Raw genomic sequence first — 25,436 nt, 5'->3', positions numbered from 1 at the left:
CTTTTTCTTTATCCGACCTCTCCCAAATCAGTTAGCGTTTAGGTTCTTTTCATCAAATATAAAAAGCCAGCCCAGTTCATGGCTCATTTGGCAGCAACTCTGAGACACTTTACAGCCCTAGACCCTAAAAGGTCAAAAGGCCGTCTTATTCTCAATATACATTTTATTACTCAATCCGCTCCCGACATTAAATAAAACTCCAAAAATTAAATTCCGGCCCTCAAACCCCACAACAGGACTTAATTAACCTCACCTTCAAGGTGTACAATAATAGAGAAGAGTTGCAATTACAAGCCTCCGTTGTGAGAGAAACTCCAGCCACATCTCCAGCATATAAGAACTTCAAAATGCCTAAACCACAGCGGTCAGGTGTTCCCTCAGGACTTTCTCTACCAGGATCTTGCTTCAAGTGCTGGAAATCTGGCCACTGGGCCAAGGAATGCCCACAGCCTGGGATTCCTTCTAAGCCGTGTCTCACCTGTGCGGGACCCCACTGGAAATTGGACTGTTCAACTGGTCCAAGGCTCTGATTGACTCCTTCCCAGATCTTGGCTTAGCAGCTGAAGACTGACGCCGCCCGATTTGCCTCGGAAGCTTCCTGCACCATCACAGATGCTTTGGGTAACTCTTACATTGGAGGGTAAGTCCGTCCCCTTCTTAATCAATACGGAGGCTACCCACTCCACATTACCTTCTTTTCAAGGGCCTGTTTCCCTTGCCTCCATAACTGTTGTGGGTACTGACGGCCAGGCTTCTAAACCTCTTAAAACTTCCCAACTCTGATGCAAACTTGGACAACATTCTTTTATGCACTCCTTTTTAGTTATCCCCACCTGCCCAGTTCCCTTATTAGGTTGAGACATTTTAATCAAATTATCTGCTTCCCTGATTATTCCTGGACTACAGTCACATCTCACTGCCACCCTTCTTCCCAACCCAAAGCCTCCTTTGCGTTTTCCTCTCGTATCCCTCCACCTTAACCCACAAGTATGGGACACCTCCACTCCCTCCCTGGCAACCGATCACATGCCCATTACTATCCCATTAGAACGTAATCACCCTTACACAGCTCAAAGCCAACATTCCATCCCACAGCACACTTTAAAAGGATCAGAGTCTGTTATCACTCGCTTGTTACAGCATGGCCTTTTAAAGCCTATAAACTCTCCTTACAATTCCCCCATTTTACCTGTCTAAAAAACAGATAAGTCTTACAGGTTAGTTCAGTATCTGCACCTTATCAACCAAATTGTCTTGCCTATCCACCCCGTGGTGCCAAACCCATATACTCTCCTATCCTCAATACCTCCCTCCACAACCCATTCTGTTCTAGATAAACCTAGCTGACCCCATAAATCCTAAATCCTTTCCCTACTCCCCTTTCCATTCCTTAAAAAACAGCCCTAAAAGCTGCTCCCACACTAGCTCTCCCTAACTTATCCCAACCCTTTTCATTACACACAGCTGAAGTACAAGGCTGTGCAGTCAGAATTCTTACACAAGAGCCGGGACCACACCCTGTAGCCTTTCTGTCCAAACAACTTGACTTTACTCTTTTAGCCTAGCCCTCATGTCTGCGTGTGGCAGTTGCTGCTGCTTTAATACTTTTAGAGGCCCTCAAAATCACAAACTATGCTCAACTCACTCTCTACAGTTCTCATAATTTCCAAAATCTATTTTCTTCCTCACACCTGACGCATATACTTTCTCCCCTCCAGCTCCTTCAGCTATACTCACTCTTTGTCGAGTCTCCACAATTACCTTTGTTCCTGGCCCAGACTTCAATCTGGCTTTCCACATTATTCCTGATACTACACCTGACCCCCATGACTATATCTCTCTGATCCACCTGGCATTCACTCCATTTCCCCATATTTCCTTCTTTCCTGATCCTCACCCTGATCATACTTGGTTTACTGATGGCAGTTCCACCAGGCCTAATCGCCACTCACAAGCAAAGGCAGGCTATGCTATAGTATCTTCCACATCTATCATTGAGGCTACCACTCTGCCCCCCTCCACTACCTCTCAGCAAGCCGAACTCATTGCCTTAACTTGAGCCCTCATGCTTGCAAAGGGACTATGCGTCAATATTTATATTGACTCTAAATATGCCTTCTATATCCTGCACCACCATGCTGTTATATAGGCTGAAAGAGGTTTCCTCACTATGCAAATGTCCTCCATCATTAATGCCTCTTTAATAAAAACTCTTCTCAAGGCCGTTGTACTTCCAAAGGAAGCTGGAGTCACTCATTGCAAGGGCCATCAAAAGGTGTCAGATCCCACTGCTCAGGGTAACATTTATACTGATAAGGTAGCTAAAAAGCAGCTTGTGTTCCAACTTCTGTCCCTCATGGCCAGTTTTTCTCCTCCTCATCAGTCACCCCCACTACTTGCACTGAGCCTGCCTCTTAGAACCTCTCATTTCCTTTCCATCCTGAAATCTATCCTCAAGGAAATCACTTCTCAGTGTTCCATCTGCTATTCTACTACTCTTCAGGGAGTGTTCAGGCCCGCTCCCATCCTGACACACAAATCTTGGGGATTTGTCCCTGCCCAGGACTGGCAAATTTACTTTACTCACATGCCCCGAGTCAGGAAACTGAAAAACCTCTTGGTCTGGGTAGACACTTTCACTTGATGGGTAGACGCCTTTCCCACAGGGTCTGAGAAGGCCAACATGGTCATTTCTTCTCTTCTGTCAGACATAATTCCTCGGTTTGGCCTTCCTACCTCTATACAGTCCGATAACACCGGCCTTTACTAGTCAAATCACCCAAGCAGTTTCTCAGGCTCTTGGTATTCAGTGAAAACTTCATACCCCTTACCATCCTCAATCTTCAGGAAAGGTAGAATGGTCTATTAAAAACACCTCACCAAGCTCAGTCTGCAACTTAAAAAGGAGGACTCTGTCAAGGATAGAGCCCCAAAACTCGCCAACCAAGCAAATAATTACGTTGAACTCCCTTGGACATTCTGTAATTGGATGTCCTGGGTAGTCCCAATTCTTAGTCCTTTAATACCCGTTTTTCTCCTTCTCTTATTTGGACCTTGTGTCTTTCATTTAGTTTCTCAATGCATACAAAACTGCATCCAGGCCATCACCAATAATTCTATATGACAAATGTTCCTTCTAAACCCTACAGTATCACCCCTTAAAATCTTTCTTCAATTGAATCTCTGCCACTGTAGGTTCCCACGCCACCCCTAATCCTGCTTGAAGCAGCCCTGAGAAACATCGCCCATTATCTCTCCATACCACCGCCAAAATCTTCCGCTGCTCCAATCCTTCACTATTTTGTTTTGCTTTTCTTATTACTATAAGAAGACAGGAAAGAACCACATCTATGCTAGACATCAACACCCAACTCTTAACCACTACAGAATCAGTCCAATGCAAAGCAAGGTAAACTTTAAACAGGGAGACAACACCAGTAATGGTTTAGTAAATATGGTAGTAAATTAGACCATAGCTAGTGGCAGGCCTCTGAGCCCAACCAAGCTAAGCCATCATATCCCCTGTGACCTGCACGTATACATCCACATGGCCTGAAGCAACTGAAGATACACAAAAGAAGTGATAATAGCCTTAACTGATGACATTCCACCACTGTGATTTGTTTCTGCCCCACCCTAACTGATCAATGTACTTTGTAATCTCCCCCACCCTTAAGAAGTTTCTTTGTAATTCTCAGCCCTTGAGAATATACTTCCTGAGATCTACCCCCTGCCCGCAAAACATTGCTCCTAACTCCACCAACCCTCTCAAAACCTGTAAGAACTAATGATAATCCCACCACCTTTTGCTGATTCTCTTTTCAGAGTCAGCTCACCTGCACCCAGGTGAAATAAATAGCCTTGTTGCTCACACAAAGCCCGTTTGGTGGTCTCTTCACATGGACACGTGAGACAGCTAGAAAGTAGGCACAGACATCTGGGCTCTTTCAGCAAGAAGCCGCCCATTTTAGAGGACAGAAGGGAATGAAAGTTGTAGTTGCTAAAGCCTAAAATGGGCAAATGATTCTCCAGAGTCTTCTATTGTTGGAAGTGGATCAGTAGAAAGCAAATTCTAATCCTCAAATTCCACCTGCTGGGTCACTATGGACTGACATTATCTTAGTTTCACCAAAGGGAGGAGGGAGGAGGGAGGAGGGAGGGGGAACAGTTGGAGTACTGTGTACACAATGCTCCCTGAGTCCAGACCAAAAGACTTTAAATGAGATAGATCCAAATGTCTCAATGAGGCAGTCCTACCCTATTCTAGTTCTCTATTTCAGTTTACATAGCCACTCATATTGATACACCTAATTTTGCATTACCTAACAGGCCAACTGAAATATGGTTTCTATTTTTATAAATAAATGTTAATAAACTGCTTTCTTTCACTGTTTCTCTGTTCAACTCCAGAAAAGAGGCAAAAACCAGTGTTTTTAGACATGTGGTCCACAAACCTCTGGAGATTCCTGAGACCGTTTCAGGGGACCTGCAAGGTCTCAATTATTTCATTATAATATGAAAATATTGTCTATTTCACTGTATTGACATTTGCATTAATCAGTAAAAAGCAATGAAGAATAAAACTGCCCGTGACTTAGCACCTATGAAGGCAGTGACACCAAACTACACTAGTAGTCATATTCTTTACTGCCACATACGGGGTTGGAAGTGGAGGTGGAGGGAAGCCAACTACACATAAATGTCAATTGAAGAGTAAAATTTACCTCTGTTAAATCTCAATCCATGAGTATATATCTGTTTAATATTATGAGTGACGAAATGAAGGTATACATAAAGCACTTGCATACCAAACTACGCTATGATGATAGTCTGAAGGAAAAGCAGTTGTGCACTTGATTGCGTTTAGAGCTAAAGTAGTTAACTTTCTAATGGAATAGCATTTGTACTTGTAAGACTGATAGACAAATTATGATTATTCAGATTTGGGTAATTTGTAAGGCAATTTCTTGCAAATGAACAAAGTAAGCCTGACAGTCGCATCCAAGAAAAACAACTGATGGTATTTGTGGTCAATGATACAAACTGAACTTTCTTGTTAAACCTGAAATTTTGGGAAGCTTTTATCATCCCTGATAACTTTGAGAGTTTTTTAATTCTTTTTTTTTTTTTTTTTTTTTTGAGACGGAGTCTTGCTCTGTCGCCCAGGCTGGAGTGCAGTGGCCGGATCTCAGCTCACTGCAAGCTCCGCCTCCCGGGTTTATGCCATTCTCCTGCCTCAGCCTCCCGAGTAGCTGGGACTATAGGCGCCCGCCACCATGCCCGGCTAGTTTTTTTTGTATTTTTTTAGTAGAGACGGGGTTTCACCATGTTAGCCAGGATGGTCTTGATCTCTTGACCTCATGATCCACCCATCTCGGCCTCCCAAAGTGCTGGGATTACAGGCTTGAGCCACCATGCCCGGCCAATTCTTAAAACTTTTCTGATGATACTGGTAGTAATATTAATGGTTAGGATTTTTTTATACTGTGTAATAAGATGTGCCAACATTTAGAAGATTTATGTAACTAAGTGAAACAATATTTTCCAAAAGATGTTACAAAATCATATATGGGTAAAAGATCCATTCAAAGTACAAGACAGACCAATGCATTTTTATGAGTATAAAATGTGTTCTAGACTACATACTGCCACTAATCTTTAAGAAGTAACTTCCTTGTGAGTGTGGGTATAGCATCAAAGAATATACAAAACTATCTGAAAAAGCTATAAATAGACCTTTCTTTTACAATTGCATATCTGTTTGAGGCCGAGTTTTCTTCAAAAACATCAATGAAGACAACATATTATAAGAGAGGAAATACAGAAACAAGTGTAAGAATTCAGTTGTCTTCTATTAAGCCAGACATTAAAGAGATTTTCAAAAATGCCATATTTTTCATTGTTTTTCATTTAAAAAATATAGTTACTTCTCATAAAATGCTATTTGTCATCATGTAATAGATTTATTGTTATTTTAAAATAAATATTTTAAAATGTTCTCAGTTTTAATTCCTTTCAATAGTAAACATCAATAGATATAACCCATATAAACAATAACCCCATAGTGACCTTAATAAAGTTAAACATAAGTCAGTGGGAAAAGACCTTACTCTGCCATAATTCTTCCCATGTTTCCTATGGGAAACGAGGTAGGGAGGGATGAGAAAGGAATTTTTTTTTTTTCTTTTTTTTTGGGGACCGAGTCTCCGTCTGTCGCCCAGGCTGGAGTGTAGTGGCGTGACATCGACTCACTGCAACCTCCGCCTCCCTGGTTCAAGCAATTTTCTTGCCTCAGCCTCCAGAGTAGCCAGGACTACAGGCACGCACCACCACGCCAGGCTATTTTTGTATTTTTAGTAGAGACAGTGTTTTACCATGTTGGCCACTATGTTGGCCATGCTGGTCTTGAACCCCTGACTTCAAATGATCTGCCTGCCTCAGCCTCCCAAAGTGCTGGGATTACAGGCGCGAGCCACTGTGCCCGGCCCCACTGGTAGTTTTCATACACATTAATTTATGTCATTTAATCCTTATAGAAGTCTAACAGATATGATTATCCCTAATTTATAGATGTGGGAACTGAAACAGTGATTTTTGCCTAAAGTCACAGTTGGTAAGCAAAAAAATTAAGATTATAGTATGTATTTGATTCTGAAGTTCTTACTCTTTTTACCATATCATATTTGTGACAGACCCCACCACCACCCCAACTGGTCAATGTCCAATAAAAACTCATAAATTCAGAGCTATGGTCTTTATCATCATTTTTGTTTGAAATCCAAAGGTCTAATTCTTGAACTGATTTCTATTTCTTCATTATTGGCTTGTTTTACCAAATCCAAAGAAGGTTGGGTACACTTAACAATGGCTGATAATTGAGCTTACAACACAATGTACTAATTTTCCAGTGTCCGCACACTTCAGTATAATATTTGAGTTCTTGCAATCTCATGCTACTCAACATCAAAGGGTAGATTTATACAAATAGGCAAAGGTCTGTCTTCATCAGTTCATGTAAACAAATAATATTCATTAATCAAACCTTTATTTAAAAAATCTCCTGTGTGTCAGGTGTGGTGGCGTGTACCTGTAGTCTCAGCTACTTGGAAGGCTGAGGCAGGAGGACTGTTTGAGGCCAGGAGTTCTACACTGCAGTGAGCTATGATGTCATCACTGCCTTCTAGTCTGCATGACAGAGTAAGACCCTGTCTCAAAAAAAAAAAAAAGGAAAGAAAGGAAAGGGCAGGAGAAGGGGAAGGAAAAGGGAAAAGGAAAGGAGAAAAAAATCTACTGTGTTTACTAGGCTTTGGAAATATAAAACATGACAATATAAAGGTTAATTTCTGGTGATTAAAAACAGAATTATGGCCCTTTAAAGGTTTTATTTATTTATTTATTTATTTATTTATTTATTTATTTTTGAGACGGAGTCTCGCTCTGTCACCCAGGCTGGAGTGCACTGGCCAGATCTCAGCTCACTGCAAGCTCCGTCTCCCGGGTTCACGCCATTCTCCTGCCTCAGCCTCCCAAGTAGCTGGGACTACAGGCGCCCGCCACCTCGCCCCGCTAGTTTTTTGTATTTTTTAGTAGAGGCGGGGTTTCACCATGTTAGCCAGGATGGTCTGGATCTCCTGACCTTGTGATCCACCCGCCTCGGCCTCCCAAAGTGCTGGGATTACAGCCTTGAGCCACCGCGCCCGGCCCCTTTAAAGGTTTTAAAATTAATCAGGCTTGATCATAGTTTCCCTTTTAAATGAAAACTCTAAAATGAAGAAACAGGTATGCTTTGGTGAACAGTTAATGATTATATTTTAAGACTGCCTCATTGAATTGTTAGAAAATGCATGTAATAGTGATCTTGTCAGGTGGGAGCCACTCCTCTCCTGGCCTCATATTGAGGCACTTCAGCTAGAGTTAACATTCTTAGTTTCTCTCCCCATATCCCTTTCTTTCTTTCCCTCAGGAAGAGTATGACTTATCTGATTAGCACATTTAGGAAAAGAAACTGAACATGCTCAGCTCAGCTCTTCAGGGCATCTTTCGAGTAGGTTGCAGAAAGGATGAATTCTAGTTTACTTTCTACCACATGAAAGGCAAAGGGAATATTTGCAGGATCAGGAAGTCCATTAGCTACAGATCTAAATAAAATTTTCCTGTTGAACTATATCAATTATTAATGCTGATGTTTTGTTTCCTTTTGTCTGATTCCTATGTAATATTGCTTACTGAGTTCCAAACTGCAGAGTGTAGCACTGAGGTATTATTTTGGAACAATGTTGTACTGTAATACAAAAACATACTTGGTCTTTTTCCCTGGTTCCTGGAATAGAGCTCCTAAAACGCTTGAAATTTCATGAGTCATAAAGTGTCTTTTGTTATTCATGATAATCTCCTGAAAAAAACCCATCACTGAGTTTATGCTAATGAGGTGACTTAGACTGGGGCCTTTAGATAGCCTCAGGATGGGACTGGCCACCAGAAAGACCCAGTGGTTAGAGGGTACTTTCAGCTTCGCCCACTGGCATCCAGGAAGGGGAGAGCTTCCAGGTTAGTAAACACACTGATGTGCTGCTGGGAGGGTGGCATGCTAAGAGAGGGGAAGGAAGCTCAGGGTGCCCTTTCCCACATACGTTGCTCTATGCATTCTTTCCATTTGATTGTCCCTAAGTTGCATCCTTTATAATAAACTGGTAAACATAAGTATTTTCCTGAGCTCCGGGGGTCATTCTAGAAAGTTACTGAAACTGAGGAGGTGGTAGCGGGATCCCCTAATCTATATTCAGTTGGTCAGAAGTATGAGTGGCTCCTCCAGGACTTGTGACTGGTGTCTGAAATAGGGGCAGTCTTGTGAAACTGAACTCTTTAGGGAGATAATGCCAGAACTGAACTGAACTAGGGGACACTCAACAGAAATTGCAGAATTGGCTGGCATCAGAGAAAACACCCCAGAAAGATACTGGAAGGTACAAGGGCCAGGGACCTTAAGAATTGGATTAGTTCTCAATTGAATCTCAACGTGAGAAATGATGTTATTTATTAGTCCTAAAGCCCCAAGACTGTGTGCCAGATGCTATGTTTGCTTTACATATATTATTATTATTTAGAGATGAAGTCTTGCTATATCAGGTTTGAGTTTTGCTAGACTCAAACTCCTAGGCTCAAGAGATGCTCCCACCTCAGCCTCCTGACTAGCTGGGACTAGAGCCATATACTATTGCACCTGGCTACACATATTTTAATATCATTCTACTTTTCAGACAAAAACTCAAGTGCAGCGGTGTTAACTGGAAGTCACACTATATTAAATGGAAGAGCTGGAATTCAAACACAGGTCTATCAGAGTGCTTTTTTTTTTTTTTGAGACAGTCTTGCTCTGTCACCCAGGGTGGAGTGCAGTGGTGTGATCTCAGCTCACTGCAACCTCTGCCTCCTGGGTTCAAGTGATTCTCCTGCCTCAACCTCCCGAGTAGCTGGAATTACAGGCGCCCACCACCATGCCTGGCTAGTTTTTGTATTTTTAGTAGCGATGGGGTTTCACCATGTTGCCCAGGCTGGTTTCGAACTCCTGACCTCAGGCAATCTACCCACCTTGGCCTCCCAAAGTGCTGGGATTACAGGCGTGAGCCACCACAACCCCGCCTTGGACTGTATTTTTTTTTTTTTTTGTTCTGTGTTTTGACTTTAATAACAAAATCATTACATTCAGTAGGAAATTAGAAATGAGCACAATGAAGAAAGTAACATCATTTATAACCCCACCACCTAGACTGAAATAACCACGACCATTCTGGAGCACATCCTTCTAAGCTTTCTTCCAAAATGGACATCTTGACAAGAGAACAAAGCACAAAGGCAGTAAGCAAACTTGAGGTCTACGGAGTCATTAAGCCGGGGAAGCCAGGTAAAGTTATCATCCAATACACTTCTAAGAATGAAGGGACTTCATTCCACTTCTCCAGTCCAATCCAGAGACCTTTTCCAAGAATTCTGGCTGCTGCCATCAATAAAACGGAAGAGAAACAGCCAAGGTAACTAAGCGTAAGTCCCAACTCTGCCATTAATAAGATGAGTGTGCCTCCAAGGTTCAGAACTTGGGGGTACTTCAAACATTGAGTGGGAACTTCTAGAAGGAAAGAGCTGCCATAAAGAAGACCCGCGAGGGCTGAAGAGCTGGCAGGGGTAGTGGGCCCAAGTCCCAACCGCTGGTCAGGAGGCTTTTCCAGGCCAACCAAAACCACCACAGTAGTTGGAGACCCCACTGAGTCCATGAGAACACAGAGAAGTTGGGATAAAACAGCTATAAAAAGAAACATTTGCAAGGCTGTTCAGAAGGCAGTAAAACAAGAAGATACCGTCCAATATTTCCTAATAAAAAATACAGGGCTGGGCGTGGTGGCTCACGCCTGTAATCCCAGGCGTGGGATTTGGGAGGCCGAGGCTGGTGGATCATCTGATGTCAGGAATTCAAGACCAGCCTGGCCAACATGGTGAAACCCTGTGTCTACCAGAAATACAAAAATTAGCTGCGCATGGTACCAGGCGCGCGCCTGTAATCCCAGCTCCTCGGGAGGCTGAGGCAGAAGAAGGACTGTATTTTTAACCTCATCTCCATACTGTATCTCCATAATGGTATGATTCTGGATGTTATTCATACACTAAAACAGGAAATAAAAACAGTTATTATCACAATTTGCCTTAAATGACTATGAGCTTTAAGATGATATAGAAAAATATAAATGCCTTGGAATGTATTATAGCAAACATTCACAATAACACATTTTTATGCTGATTATTAAGATACTAACTAAGCCTCTTTTTCTTCTTTCCAGTTATATTTTAAAAGACCTGGGGGCAAAAAACAAAAAAGAGACTAAAGATAGAGTTAATTGGAGTACACAAGTTTCTAAGGGAAGAAAAATCCTATATGAACAGCAGCAGCCCCTTGTGGTCTAAGGGGAAAAATAGTGTATCTGTAGTTATGGGGGGTGAAAATATGTTTTTATAAAGAATATATGTACATATTTAGCCATTTGACTCAGTTCTCAATCCAACACATTAAAAAACAGATGCTTTAAAAAGTGATCTGTTGCCAAGATGCTTGTTAAAATTTTATCAGTTGAAATATTAAAATTCATTATGAATTAATTAACACATTATACAAAAATAAAATGTTTTTGTTTCATCATTTTACAAAGTACTATAACCAGTGGTGATTAACACTGGGAATTTTGTGTGTCTTGATATGTGTTGCTCAAAAAGAAACTAAATTTATAGGATTACCACTAAATTGATGACATTTTCTGTCTTCACTCTTGAATTCTGTTGGCAGATGTTTTTGAGAACAAAAAATTCCATCTTATTACAAAACATATTAAGCAGGTTTTCCTGCCAGGCAAGTCTGACATGATGTTTATTGCCTAGACCAAATCAATCCCCCTAATAAGCCATAATATATGCTAGCAAGTACACTATTTCATAGTTAAGAAAACTTGCCACATGAAACAGAAAGTTCTTTGATCTCTCATGCTCTGCTCCTAATGTCTCAGAAAAGTGCTACATAATCTACTAGCTAGTCATATCTATTTCTACTCAGTAAGTAAAATAAAATTATACTTTGCTAATCTTAAACTTTTAGGCCCAAATGCTACTTTACTTTTGCCTGTGTATACCAGATATTTGCAAACATTTGAAAGGAGACTGGCTATTTACAAGATACTAGAAAAAAGACAATCCAAATACTTGAATACACTGGGAAAATAAAATAGTTCCAGAAATTAAACAATCATTGTTTGTAATACAAATAAATTGAACTTGATTGCTAAAACACTAGACAGAAATGACTTCAGTGGCATTTGCACAGAAGAGATTCAGAACTGTGAACATACCCAAGTCAGAACATCAAAAACATATTTTTGGAAAGAAAGCTTTAGTTTATCAGAGTTGGCCATTTCTAAACAATTGCAAAAACTCACATGAATCCTGAAAAAAATCAATCAGAAAACTAGGCAACACCAAATATCTTACATATTAAAGAATAAGATTTTTGATGGATGTCAACAAATAATTGATAAATATTTAAGTATCACTATGTGCAATTCCAGGCTCTGCTGATTCCTATTCTGTAAATGTCTCATATTTGGATTTTTTATTTTGAGTCCATGTAATTCTCTTCCCCTCTATCCTCAGCATCTGTTTTTGCTTTCTTTCACATGCTGGGTCTAATTCCTCTCCTTTCCTTCCCGTCAGCAGAGTCCACAAATAAGTCTCACTTTAGGAAAGAGATGTTCAAGCACTTCCAACCCAACATTAGACAGATTAGCATCAAGTCACTTTTGCCTATACTCTACACATAGTCTCTAAAATTCTATTAACTGACCTTCCTTGATTTACTTGTCCTCTTATGCTCCAGTTTGATACCAGAATAACTTTCATTCCTATGCTGTAGATTCCTTTATCTAGGTATCTCTTAGGCCTAATCTTTTTGCTTTGGTCTCCATCTAAGGGATTAAATTCTAGTATCAGTTCCTGACTCCCTCATAATATACTCTGTACTAATGCAAAAAGCAGTACATACCTGCTTTTAACGATTGACATGTAATGCCAAAATATATAAAGCATGCTCAAAGATCTAAAGGATTATGGGGAGATCTAGTGGAGAGGCATGAAAATAATTGCTAATATTAAATTATTAGACAAAAATACAAGAGACATATCAAGATAGTATCTGGTAAATTCCATGTAAATTAGCTAATTATTATAAATTCCATGAATCTCAGTAAGGAGAGGTCATTGCTTATAGTGAGAGGAAGAGGTAGAATTTCAGCTAGGCACTTACAACATGGGTTATAAGTGGACAGAATTTTGGATTCAGGAAATAACAGGAATTGAAATTACAGATTCCATAAAGTACAAAGTTTGTACAGGGTAGAGTAACCCCAGTTGTACTCTTAAGAGCAAATGTGTAACACAGAAATTGCAATGAGTCAGGTTGAAACACTTCCATTTTCATCCATAATTTTAGCAGTATAATGACATAGCTCAAAAGGAAAATAGGATATTCTACTTTTATATATTCAGATGAAAATATATAGTTCAAGGTATCAAATAATGACCCTCTATCATTAATTTTTGGATTGTAATCTCAGCTACTGGATTGAGTGGGAAGTCAACAACTGTAGTGCTGTTTGACTCTTTGTTTTGGTTTGTTGGAATGTTTCCTCATAGAAAATCAAGTTGCATACTTTAATAATGCAGGACATATTTCAAAAAGTAGTAGTTGTAGTGTGGGGTTTTAATCCTGGCTCTACCACCTTATTTAAAATTTATTGTGGAAGATCTGCTCTACAAATATTTATTATGAAGGCTCTGTTCTAGGCTCTGGGATACAGTAGTGAGCAAAACAGACTAAGTACATGCCCTTATGAAGCTTATATTAAGAGCTATGTGACCTTTGAAAAATTACTCAAAGGTGCGTGTGTGTTTATGGTACAAACAGGCTTTCTTAGTTGCAATGGAAAGTGGCAGAGGGGAGGATATGATAGCTCCCGCTCCTGGGGCAGGGTTCCCAGACTGAGGTTCCACCCTCCAAAAGCTAAAAATTTTTGACCCACAATCTGATCTGTAAATTCAGATCAGTATTAGTCATACTATTTGTAGAGGATATATAAATATACATACATATTTAAATAAATACTTACATTTATACATATAAATTGTTCATAAACACTTAATAGAGTCCATTAAATAATACCTGGTCAAAAATCTATTTTTGTCATCAAATGTTGTTTACTATATTGTATCATACATTTACTATACATGGCTTCATTTTCAAATTTCAGATACATATTTTGTTTTCAATCTACAGAACAATGTGGTAAAGAAGAAAGAGGGGAAGAACCTACAGTAATTACAAGTAGATTTATTATCTACCATTTACTAGCTTTGTGATCCTAGACAAACATCTGTGTATCAGTTTCCAGCTATAAAATCAGGACAAAATGATGTGATTCATCTACTTAATAGGCTGTCACAAAGAATAGAAGATAATTTCAAATTGTAAATTGGTAAGAAGTATATAAATAAAAGTTAATTTAGTTCCATCATATAAGATGCTCTGTGTCTGAAAATTACAAATACTTGGCATTGGGAGATAAATAGAGAGAAGAAGAGCACTGGTATAAGTGATTTCTAGAGTGGATCAAAATTACTAAGAAATTAATACACCTTACACAAAAAGAACCATTCTTCTCTTTCCCACTACAGGGCCAAACCTTACGATCTAAAAGTATCTTTGAAGAGTGTCAGCATATCTCTGCTATTTTGCAAAATTCCAGAATATTTTAAGAGAAATGATGTTTACTATGAAAAAACATTTCAAAACTAAGACCATCGATACAAAGTTGTATTATGTGTTTGGGCCTACTTTTGTCTTTTGGTGCTTCTGGTGGGAACCTGAATTGATGAATGAAATGGGACAAAGAGGCAAAAAGACTTAGAAAAAAGGGAAAAATGACAGGAGTTTAAAAAAGAGAAAATAATTAAAAATAAAACAAAAGGAAAGAGAGCAGGTCTCAACAATGAAGCAACATAAAAAGAATGTTGTTTCCTTGGTATAAGAAAAAATAGATGCGAGGATAAACAAAGCAGATGTGAAAAACAGAATAAAGAAAATGCATGCATACAAGAGAACAAAAGAAAAAAAGCAAAGCAATGGTCACAAGATAAAGAGAAAACAGGAAGAAATAAAGTTACGGGACAGATGTCTGATATCTGAGATATATGCTTAATCTGTACATGTCATAGGCAAAAAATTGTTTAAGAAATAAACTTAATATACAATATCATTTTGTTTGCATTTTACATAAACAAATAGGTACACATTATAATTTCAAAAGCCTTATATAATTCATTTCTGGAACCTGGATATCAGAGGTAATCTTTTAAAAGTTTTAACCTGTCATTAAGATGGTGGTTCACAGACTGGATCATATAGAAGAAAACTTAGTACAACTGATAGAGAAGACGGTAACATTATGACCCCAATGTAATCATATAAAAGAAAGGGGGTGATATAACTGCATTGGAACAAACAAGCTACGTATTGCTTCCAAATATAATAAGTGTTCTTGCTTTTCAAATAATATATTAAATAGTGAGATGCTTTCTAAAAATTTAAATAATATAATCTGCTTGATTCATTATATGAACTGCTTTGAGAATTCTTTGTCAGGATACATTTTTGGGGTCTTGAGAATATATGTGCTGTTTTCACCACTGCTTAACTGTCATAGCTTATTCAACAGACTGGCCTATAAATAAAATGTTTTGAATGTTTAAAGTACAATTCCAAAAAGTAGAGTGATTATGCCATGAACTAGAATAATATAGAAAATAAAAACTTAGAAAGCAATATATTTCCCCTAAAAGGTGGTAGGAAACATTTTATTAATGATCTTCTTAAAGTAAATGTAAAAATAGCTCAAGTTGAATAATTTGAAATGTTACTACTATCCTATGGTATAATTTATAAAATGTTATTTTCTCTATGTTTAAATGTTCTGAATTGCTCACTTTTGAGGACTATTTCAATATACTATTTTTCTTAATCAGCAGCATTTTCGACATGCTTTACTATTAAACTTTTAGCATCCATAATAATGGTTTTGAAAATGGACAAATGTCTCATATATATAATTTACAGTATGTATGTCAAGCTCCTGAATATATCCAAGTGTAAATAAAATTGTTTGTGCCCCCTACAGAATTAGAAATCCTTGGGCAGCACTGCTGTAATGATCCCATACTGATAGTACTACAAAGTGCAGAAGTTCACTGGGTAGGACAAGAGAAATGGACAGAGTTCCCTCATTACACTATCCCTACACTATTTTAGCTTAAGTATTTATTAAGATATTAATTACTCTTTCTCCCTCTATCTGCTTTTAGACATTAGGCTGAGACACTGTAGATAGTTGCTCATCGTAAAACAATGCATTATCTAGTAAACCTTACCCCCCAAGATGAATGTTTTGTATGGAGCATTATTAATTCAGCAGGTTATATGCATTAGAATTGTTAGGCTACATATACTCTCTCTTATGGACAACATAATGAATGGCATGTTATGTTGTTTTAAAGATATGCTATGTTTCCTTAAAGAAACAGCATGTTTGGAAATTGAACTGGCAAGTTTTCTGCCTTCTGCATCCATCACAATAAAATTGTCTTAGAAAATTTTTCTTGAGGTAGTGTATGACACAAAAGGAAATAGAGTTTGCATTTGTGACTTCTATAAAATGTCACACTGAAATAAGAATGAAGCATTTTATAACTCTGAATTAAAAAACCCATTTAATCCAAGTAGACAGCTATGGGAAATAAATGACGAAAAATAAAAAAATTAATACTTTCTTTAAGAAAAACAAAACAATCTATATAAAATAAAATGTACACAAGGTAAAGAAAATAGTAAAGGAAAGTAGTGATCTCACTCACTCTGATATACAATTGCATCATTTCTTTTTCTCTTTGGGGGTTACGATACTTCTCATAGAAATCACGTCGCTTCTTTGTTTCTTTAGAAACTTTATCTTTTCTTTCCCGTTTTTCTGCTGGTTCATCTGAACTATCAGATGATGACTGTACACGTATCTTCGGCTTTTCTACTTCAATATAGTTTTCATTGGGATTTAGTACTATAACTCCATATCCTTCCTGTTTTGAAATGAAAGAAGGTAGCATAATTTAAATCTTATAATCCATTTCAATTTTCAAAAAAGTTCTTAATTGCTTCAGACTAAGCAATTTTTATATAGTTGCATATTCATTAAAATACTCCTTTAGGCAGGATTATGATTTTATTTTTGTCAAAAGAAAGTCATTTAAAATTGTTTGCTTTTATTGTGTATACAAATAAGCATTTATTATTTAAAAGAACAAAAAACATAATTGCAACATAAAGATTATAAAGGTTAAATTAAAAAATTAATTCAGATCTCTCAGAACCCAAAAAATGATTGAAATAAATTAGCAAATAACAAGTATACTTTCAAATTATATTAATATTTATACTATCTGTTTTGAGAAAACAACCTCTGAAATTGAAGTTCACAATTCAAACTGCATTTTTTTGTATATTTTTCTTTACAATGGCCCTTTAATGAGCATTTTTTATTTGTCTGAGCAGTTAAAAAGGAATAAATCTGATTTAACATTCCAAAACCACCCATATCTACATTATTATAAACACATAACATCTACCTGTGTACCTTGAATTTTATTCACTTCTTTTCTTACAGGAGGCCAGAAAAATCATAAAGCAAAATAAGCCACTGTCTTACTATAATGTATGGAAACAAGTCTTTAATCTTAAAATTTCTTTCATTTTTCAATCTACCATAAAAATTCTCTTTATTAAAAACTACAACCAGGAAATAAGCAAAGTTCCAAAGTTAAAAAATACAGCTTGTTGAGTTATTAAGGCTTTGTTTTTTTTTAATTTGTAAAACATATGTTTTCCTGTCTTATTTCTTTCTAGCCTGGTAAACATTTCTGTGGTTATAATTAAGAAAACATTTGATATTTATATTATGTTTAATGGAATAAGCTAACCATGAGAAAATATAGAGAGGGATACACAATTACCACTGACAAGCATGGGTAACACACATTTTTGAAGCTATTATATATCTTGTCCTTTCTATTCAATTATGTGTTGTAAGGTCCCAATTATGTCCTTGTAAAATACTATAAGGTCATATTTAAAAGATATATGATATTATAATAAAAACATAAGAGCTACAGAAAATAGCTCATACAATTTATTTATTAGAAAATCTATTTAATAGAAAATAAAACTTATAAAATATCCTTACTTATATATAGTTTTTCAAGACAGTAACTGTAGAATCTTCAACTTGAAGTTTAAATTTTAAATTCTTTTTCTGCCAAACCAACCATAAGATGATTTTAAAAAACTGACAGCAGTAATAGTAAACCAGTGTTAGCATAGACTCAATTATCTTATTTTAAAATATGCTGCATTGCTGCACATGGTTGGTTTTTTTAAACAGTTGACTTCACAAACTACTTACAAACTTCTTTGGAATTGTCTTCTGTTTTTTCCTCCAATCGGATGACATTATTGTCTAAAATCATTATTTGGTTTGGAAATTTTCAAGATCACTGAAGTTCTGATTTTAATGATAGGACTATTAATTAAGATATAGTCATCTTACATATATGAAAACTATATAATAATAAATAGCAAACTGATTTACAAAACACCACCCATTCTTCAACAGATGTTCAAATAAAACTTTTAGAATAATGCTTCTTTCACAAAAGGCTAATAAAACACCTTACAAATTTTGTAATTTAAACATTCTACATCAAAGCAAAAGAGAATTTTTTTTATAGTTTCTTAGCTCTAAGTCAAAAGTTTTGCCAACAAAAGATATTTTATTTGGTCCTGCTTTATTCTAATCTGTATAGCTATTCAAAAGTCTTGTAATTCATTGTGGTCACTGTCAGGTAGACAGATTGTCACTTGGTGATTTTCTACAGTTGGACACACTTGACTAGTTATTAAAATCACATTTGAAGGATGTTCCTACCCCTCTTCCTTGTGCCTCTTACAACTTTTCACGCCCTTCTCAAATTTCAGCTATAACTTCTCCTCCCACTAAAAGTAAGTTAAAGAACACTGTTGCACTCTGCTAAACAGGGTGAAATAGAGGCATTCAGTACACTGTCTCTGGGTGTAAGGAACATAGTCAGAAAAGGTCACCATAGGCCAAAAAGAAAATTGCCTCCTTACTAAATTCTGTACCATGAGTAAGTGGTCTCCTGTCATGTTTCTTCCCTGCCTTCTCTGAGTGAACTGAACTTTAAACACACACACACACACACACACACACACACACACACACACTCTCTCTCTCTCGTACCCACCCTCTCGTATTCAGGCATTAAAATTAGCAAGACCAAAATAGAAACTTAAAATTAGTAGAGATGAAAATAGTGATATACTACATTTTAATGATAATATGAAAAATTTCAAATTCAAAAATCTCAGTCAAGGTAAAAGAATGGGACTTTAATAAATTGATATAATGTGGCATTATCTTTGTATAATGAATAAATCTCAAATAAAGGTAAACTCTTTGAACAAAATTTACAGTCACCAGAATTGTAAAACTATTATCTTATTACTTAATCAATAAAAACAATATTTTCATATCTGGCTTATTTGAGCAGAACTTTAAACTTCAATTTTTAGAAATCATAGACTGAAAAATTATCATGCCTACTTAATTTTAAATAGACTCTGAAATTTGATATGTTCCATCTAAATAAGTATTTTAAAAAGGCATTTACAAATCATCAAAGAAGCAGTATTTGTCTAAGTTATTGATTATGTAACTGAAAATTACATGACTCATTTGTTCAGTATCATAAAGGCACAACGTCAGTGTTTCACTTAGGCATCAACAGATGAGAAATGATTCTATTTTTAAATCACCACTATATAAATCAATTGAAGATTTATCATTTAGATTTCAACAATGGATGTTTCTATTTAAACACCCAAGCTATTTAGAAAATATTTTATCCTTTAGATATTTTGGATTGCCGATTTAATTAATGTGACAACAATCAAGAAACACTCAGAAACATTCTCTGTAGAAATGAGAGCTGATATTAATAAATGTCTTTGTTGCAAATTCAATTACCATTCTGTAAAAAACTAACATTTACAATTAAAATATTTCTGATAAATTAATTAATGCAATATTAACGGAGATTATTCATAACCATTTTATAATGAGCAGCAGAAAGCAGGAGTAAGAAAATAAAGTTAACTATCCCACCTATGTGCTCTAACCACAGATATATAGTAAAAATGTTGTCCTTCGTTTCTCTGTCATATGTAACACCGGCAAAAATTTGCTTTATATAAGCTACAAAGATTTTTGCCATGTCAACATCAATATATGGAAATTAAGGAGTCAAAGAAAATAAAGTAAAACAAAGCAAAGACAAAATGTCAGTAAATTTTACTGTTTTAAACTGAGTAACATTGACTTCTTCAAAAATCAGACTAAATACCATTTTAAAAAGTGATTCTTTCCATTACCAGTAACTCAAGCAGTACACAACAAAATTAGTAAGAAGAGATGCTAGTGTGACCTTTCATGAATCTACCCATAAAGTTTTACGAAACTACACAATAATATCAGGCATCAAGTATATCCTAAAAGAACTGTGCATTGCTGCTCTACAAAGGAAGGCTCCATAACTTATGTTTAGACTCTTAAACATTTTATATTGAAGGATTTCTTTTATATTTAATTATTCCTTAAGTATGCTACATTTCTTATAAGATAAAAAGTTAGGTCATTTCAAATACACATCGAAATCTTTTATCTTTGAAAAGATAAAATGATCAAACCGATTATCTAGCATTCTACAATTAAATAAACAAAACTTCTGGCATCCTTTATAATGATTTATCAAATCAATTCCAATATCCAACATTTCAAAAGACAAAGCATACATAAAGTTGTTAATTAACTCATGCTTGATCACAGTCTAGTAGAAATTAAGGTGATCAAGAGAATATATATTGGTAAAAGTAAGCTTTATATCTTTAATTCATCTCATTCCACTTTTATACTTTTGTTGCTATAATTCTACTTTCATTTTCAGACCTGTGTTTACAAGGTATAAACTATGGAATCTTAATCAGAAACCCTTAAAAGTTCATTCCTAGACATAGCATTTTATTCAGCACAAGAACTTGTGATTTAAATAGAGTACACAGGTCTTTAGGCCTTCTTTACTTTGAAGTCTGTAGATGCACTTACTAATAAATAATAAATCATTTATCATTCAACCAACAAATGATGGCTTAGGTCAGAGAGGTCTAAAACAAACAGGTGATGCCAAACACAAAGAACCAAAAAGGAAAACTTTGATAGACAAATTATATCAGTACAAATACACACTTATCAAGAAGATTCTGTAAATAGATAAAATCTTAAAATGCCTGACCAAAACCAGACTTTTGACCCCAAATGAAATCTGATAAAACTGAAGACTTATCCATGTTAATTTACCTAGTCATTACCAATTATAAGAAAAATGGAAAACCAGCAAATTCTACATCTTTTCAAGTATCTTGTGGTTGGCTAAATAAAAAAATCAGCTGAAAGTACTTGGCTCTGCATATTAACCTGACAATACTACAAGCCACATGTGACCAGAGAGGTCAGGGGTTAGAGTGGAATCCTTTGACCTGTGGAACTATCTGTTTTGGTCTTCAGGCAAGACTCTGTAAGAGATCATTTTACACAAATTTATCAATCATATTTCTCAAGTTCACCATTCTATCTGCTTGGTTTGAAAGAAGATAGGTGCTCATCCTCAAGGGAAATGAGACCCAAAGTGCTTTATCTATAAACGACATCTACCCATAGACAAACCACTGTCCATTCATCTTTTCTGAAAGATGTATGTTGTATTTATTCTCATCTTTTTCCAAGAAGGGTATGTATATGTCACTGTTGCAACATCCTAGGTGCAACAGTGAGATGAGGTCATGACAACCAATCAGAAGTCACTAGTGAAGCGTTAAAGTAAACATAGCTGTTGGAGCTGCAGCTCTGCTTGAAAAATGCCCCCTCCATTATTTTAGCAATTTTCTCAAGACGTGACCTGGGACTGAAACGCGTGAAATGTCACTTGACTCCGTTTTGTGTTTCTTCTCAATGTACATTTAGGTAACAACACTCTACTAATATTTTGTAAAATGTTCTTCACAACGATACTTCAACTTGTAGCTTCATGAATTCTAATGCTGTGTGTGTTCCATGGTATAAAAGTACCATAATGGGGACCAATATAGATTATCCCAGTTAAGTTTCCAACTTCAAATAGCTCATCAAGTTAGTCAGTAAAAGAAAACATGCCACAAAAAGTTTTCAGAGGACCACCTGTTGTCTATTATTTTTACATAGCACTTACTCATAAATCATAACACAGGGTAATTAATCAAGCTGTCAAAGAGAAGGTCAAAGGTTATATGGTAGAGTCAGAAGGTCATGCATGGGCTGATAGAGGTCAGGGTCACACCGCATTCCTCATTATCAAGTTGGGATGAGAGACGGCCCAAGCAAACAAAAGTGAAAGCAGATGGAGAAGTGAGTGGATAAAAAAAAAAAAAAAAGAAAATTTCACAAACAAAAAGAAAAGTGAAAGAAGACTGTCAGCTGCCTTCAAATAGAGAATAGAAGAGAAAAGAAATACACTGAAATGTGTTCAAAGGAACTCAAGAACATAAAGAAACTACAGTTTTATTAATTAAATTAACTGAATATAACTTTTCTTGGCCATTTTATTAGTGCATACTAAGCAATATTAGAAAATACGTGTTTAGCATCTCTGTACCTTCTCCAGTTAGATTAACTAAGGTAAGGCAAAGAGTTCCAGGGATGAAGTATAATTTACAAAAACAAACAAACAAACAAAAAACTTACAATAAGAGTTTTTCCCTCTAATATTGTGTGAGGGTTATAACACAGATGCAGATAGTTTTAAGCCATACAACAGATAAATTCTTGAGTATGATACAAATATACCCATAAACATAAATGTATCATAAAAGTCCTTTTGAATAACAAAACAGTTATAAAATATTCTATTATTACGTTGGCCTGAATTAGATGCAGAATACTGTGCAAAATTAGCTGTCACCCTTTGCTCAAAATCTTTGTTAATCTCATTTTGAATGTTTGCAGCTTTATCAACACATGCATCAATGTCAGTTCCTTGGTTACTGAACCGCTGTAGTTGGAAGAAGATATAATTAAAATGTTTTGGCACAGAAAAGGTGAAATTGTATCTTCCCTTGTTCCCTTAGGAGTCTGTAAAATACGAAGGATATATTGACAAACACACACCCTTGTCTCCAGTTCTGACATGTCAGGTCATCCAAGCACTATTTATTTTAAAACATGCGCTTTGCACTTACCCATATTATTACCCACTTCATTTCTAACTTTTCCTGGGTTTTAGAACATTATGTTGCTTAAATTTTGCAAATTTCTCTTCTATTCACAATTTACTTATGGAAGGATTCCATAAATGCACAATAGTACCATTAATACATTTACCATTCATTTTGAGGACAGAAATACGACTTAACACCATAGTTTTGTGAAATCTTTTATATTCTTTGCTTCTCATTCTCACAAAATGACACAAAGGTATACCCACACATTTATACATTAAACGAAAAAGAAGTAACAAATTAAAACTGTTGCCCAGTCAATGATATATCAAAATCCCTAAATGAATTTAGGAAATCTAACAGATACCTCTTTATTACATGGTCTAAAGAAGACGTGGATGGGCAGATTGATCTCATTAACTTTACTATTCCTCATGCTAGTTATGCCTGTATGTTTTGAAATGCTGAGTGGAAGTCCAATGTTCTCCTGACTTCTTATTGAACTCTATTATAAAGTTATGTAAATATAGTAGTTCTCAAACATCTCTGGTAGCCACATGGGCTTTCAAAATATTATCACTTTGACCCAATCATATATCATACAAACGTATGCTTAAGTTTTTAAGCTAATTATAAAACCTGTTTAATGATTACAGTACCCAAATCATTCTATATTAAATATGCCACCTTTCTCTTTCTTCTTTCAATTAAAATATCATGTGTTTAAATTATTTTCATTGGTTTTTCAAGAATATATCAGTGCCTGTGGTCCTAGAGTCTACTTGCAAGTATGAGGACATAACAAAGAATCGTATTCATTCAGTCAATAACTCATTAAACACCAATTTCATACAACAAACATTTAATAAGCAACTACTATCTACTAAGCACTATGCTAGTAATACTTAAGAGTCTACATGTATCCTAATCTAATAGTCACTTTTCATTTTAAGATATTTTCATTCAGTAGAAAATTTTAAATCTAAATTATATATAAATTCCTAAAATGTCTATATGGGACCATTTCATTTTTCAAAAAAAGGGAAATGTGAAAAGGAAAAAAAGGAGAAAAGAGTAATAATAAAATGCTCCTAAAATCAGGCTAATTAGATTTTCAAGAATGATTAACCTTAAATGGTCAGTTAAGTTTGTGTTAAGAGTGGTATTTAAACTTACTCTGTAACAATGAAAATGTAATGTTTGAGGATGTGTGTTTGTGTGTGTGTGCATGTTGTGTTGTATACATTTACATATTTTAACAAGTAACATTATTTCATAATCTAAGGGAAAAGCTTCAATATACATTCATCTCCTAACAGGTGTAAATGAGTATAGCTATGAATTTCTCTTCCCACAGTGACCTATGTCAGAAGATCTTCTCATACTTCTTCTGCTAAATAATTTAATTACTTATGAGTTATGGTTTCTTTGTAACCTTTTAAATGACTAGCTCATTAAAATGCAAAAATATGCAAAACATGATGTCACTGGGTCAAACAGCTGTGTTGGTAAAATTATGACTGTGAATGTCCCCAAGAACATGAAAATATTAATAATTTATATTGCTCATTAGATGGCAAAAACTCTTTAAACAGATTTAGAGACAGATTAATTTTATAATCACAAAATGCTACACTACTTCATGGAAACAAATCTTTCCACCATCTGTGACCCTTTGGTATACATGAAACATATAAAAATTCAAAATGGCTTAAGGTTTTTACATTATAATATGCATATTCAGGAAAACAGTCATAAGAACCTGAAATATGGAGGTAAAAACTTTGTTAAAAAAATATCTATTTGCCAACTTTAATATCAACTTAATTTTCTTTCAAAGAGACAAGTTATAGTATGAGACAGTCAACAAGTCATAGTCCTGCAAACCAGTAATAAGATAATTGTCTTACACGTCTTAAAATTGTATGTCACACTATGAGTTCAAATCTTTCATAGAATCTTCTTGGTGAATGACAAGAGTGATGAAATTATATAAACAAAATATTATCTATCATATTTGAAGTTCAAAATGTTTCATTCCTCTGCTTTACAGTATCATGATGGTGCTGAAAGTAAAGTGCAGGAAAAAAATCTCCCGAAGTATCAGTTGTTTTTAGATATAGAAATATTTTTAGGTTAAAAACAAATAGGATAATTATTAAATCTCTGCTATTTAGCCAGGAAGCTAGCTACCTAATGATCATGTTTTTCTATCTCTTAAGCAATTTAAACATCAAATACATTATTTACTACAGTAAATTATAAAAATATGTTCATCTAGTATCAGCCAGCAGCAACAGAATTACTTTTATGTGCACTTAATAATGCTCTTTTCATTAATAATCTATCATGGGCAAAAATTAATGAATAGACAATCCTGACATGTGGTCTTTTAAAAACACACAATGATTAGGTAATCCTAATT

General features: G+C 35.7%; 1 protein-coding gene across 18 annotated transcripts in view; it reads right to left on the bottom strand.

The window, feature by feature from the left end:
• FAM172A (family with sequence similarity 172 member A) overlaps positions 1-25,436 on the bottom strand; it is a 523,432-nt gene that overhangs the window by 248,408 nt on the left and 249,588 nt on the right. For 15 of the 18 annotated variants that reach the window (XM_033179131.1, XM_033179140.1, XM_033179122.1 and 12 more), the window contains one exon: positions 16,495-16,713. The exons of the other annotated variants lie outside the window; for them this stretch is intronic. In XM_033179131.1, the coding sequence (XP_033035022.1) occupies positions 16,495-16,713 (219 nt within the window). The remainder of the gene's footprint in view (positions 1-16,494; positions 16,714-25,436) is intronic. 18 annotated transcript variants of the gene reach the window in all.

Source organism: Trachypithecus francoisi, unplaced genomic scaffold, assembly GCF_009764315.1.
Source record: "Trachypithecus francoisi isolate TF-2019V2 unplaced genomic scaffold, Tfra_2.0 Lachesis_group2, whole genome shotgun sequence".
NCBI classification, from domain to species: Eukaryota; Metazoa; Chordata; class Mammalia; order Primates; family Cercopithecidae; genus Trachypithecus; species Trachypithecus francoisi.
Note: the sequence above shows the minus strand (reverse complement) of the source record. Positions and strands in the feature narration are given on the sequence as shown.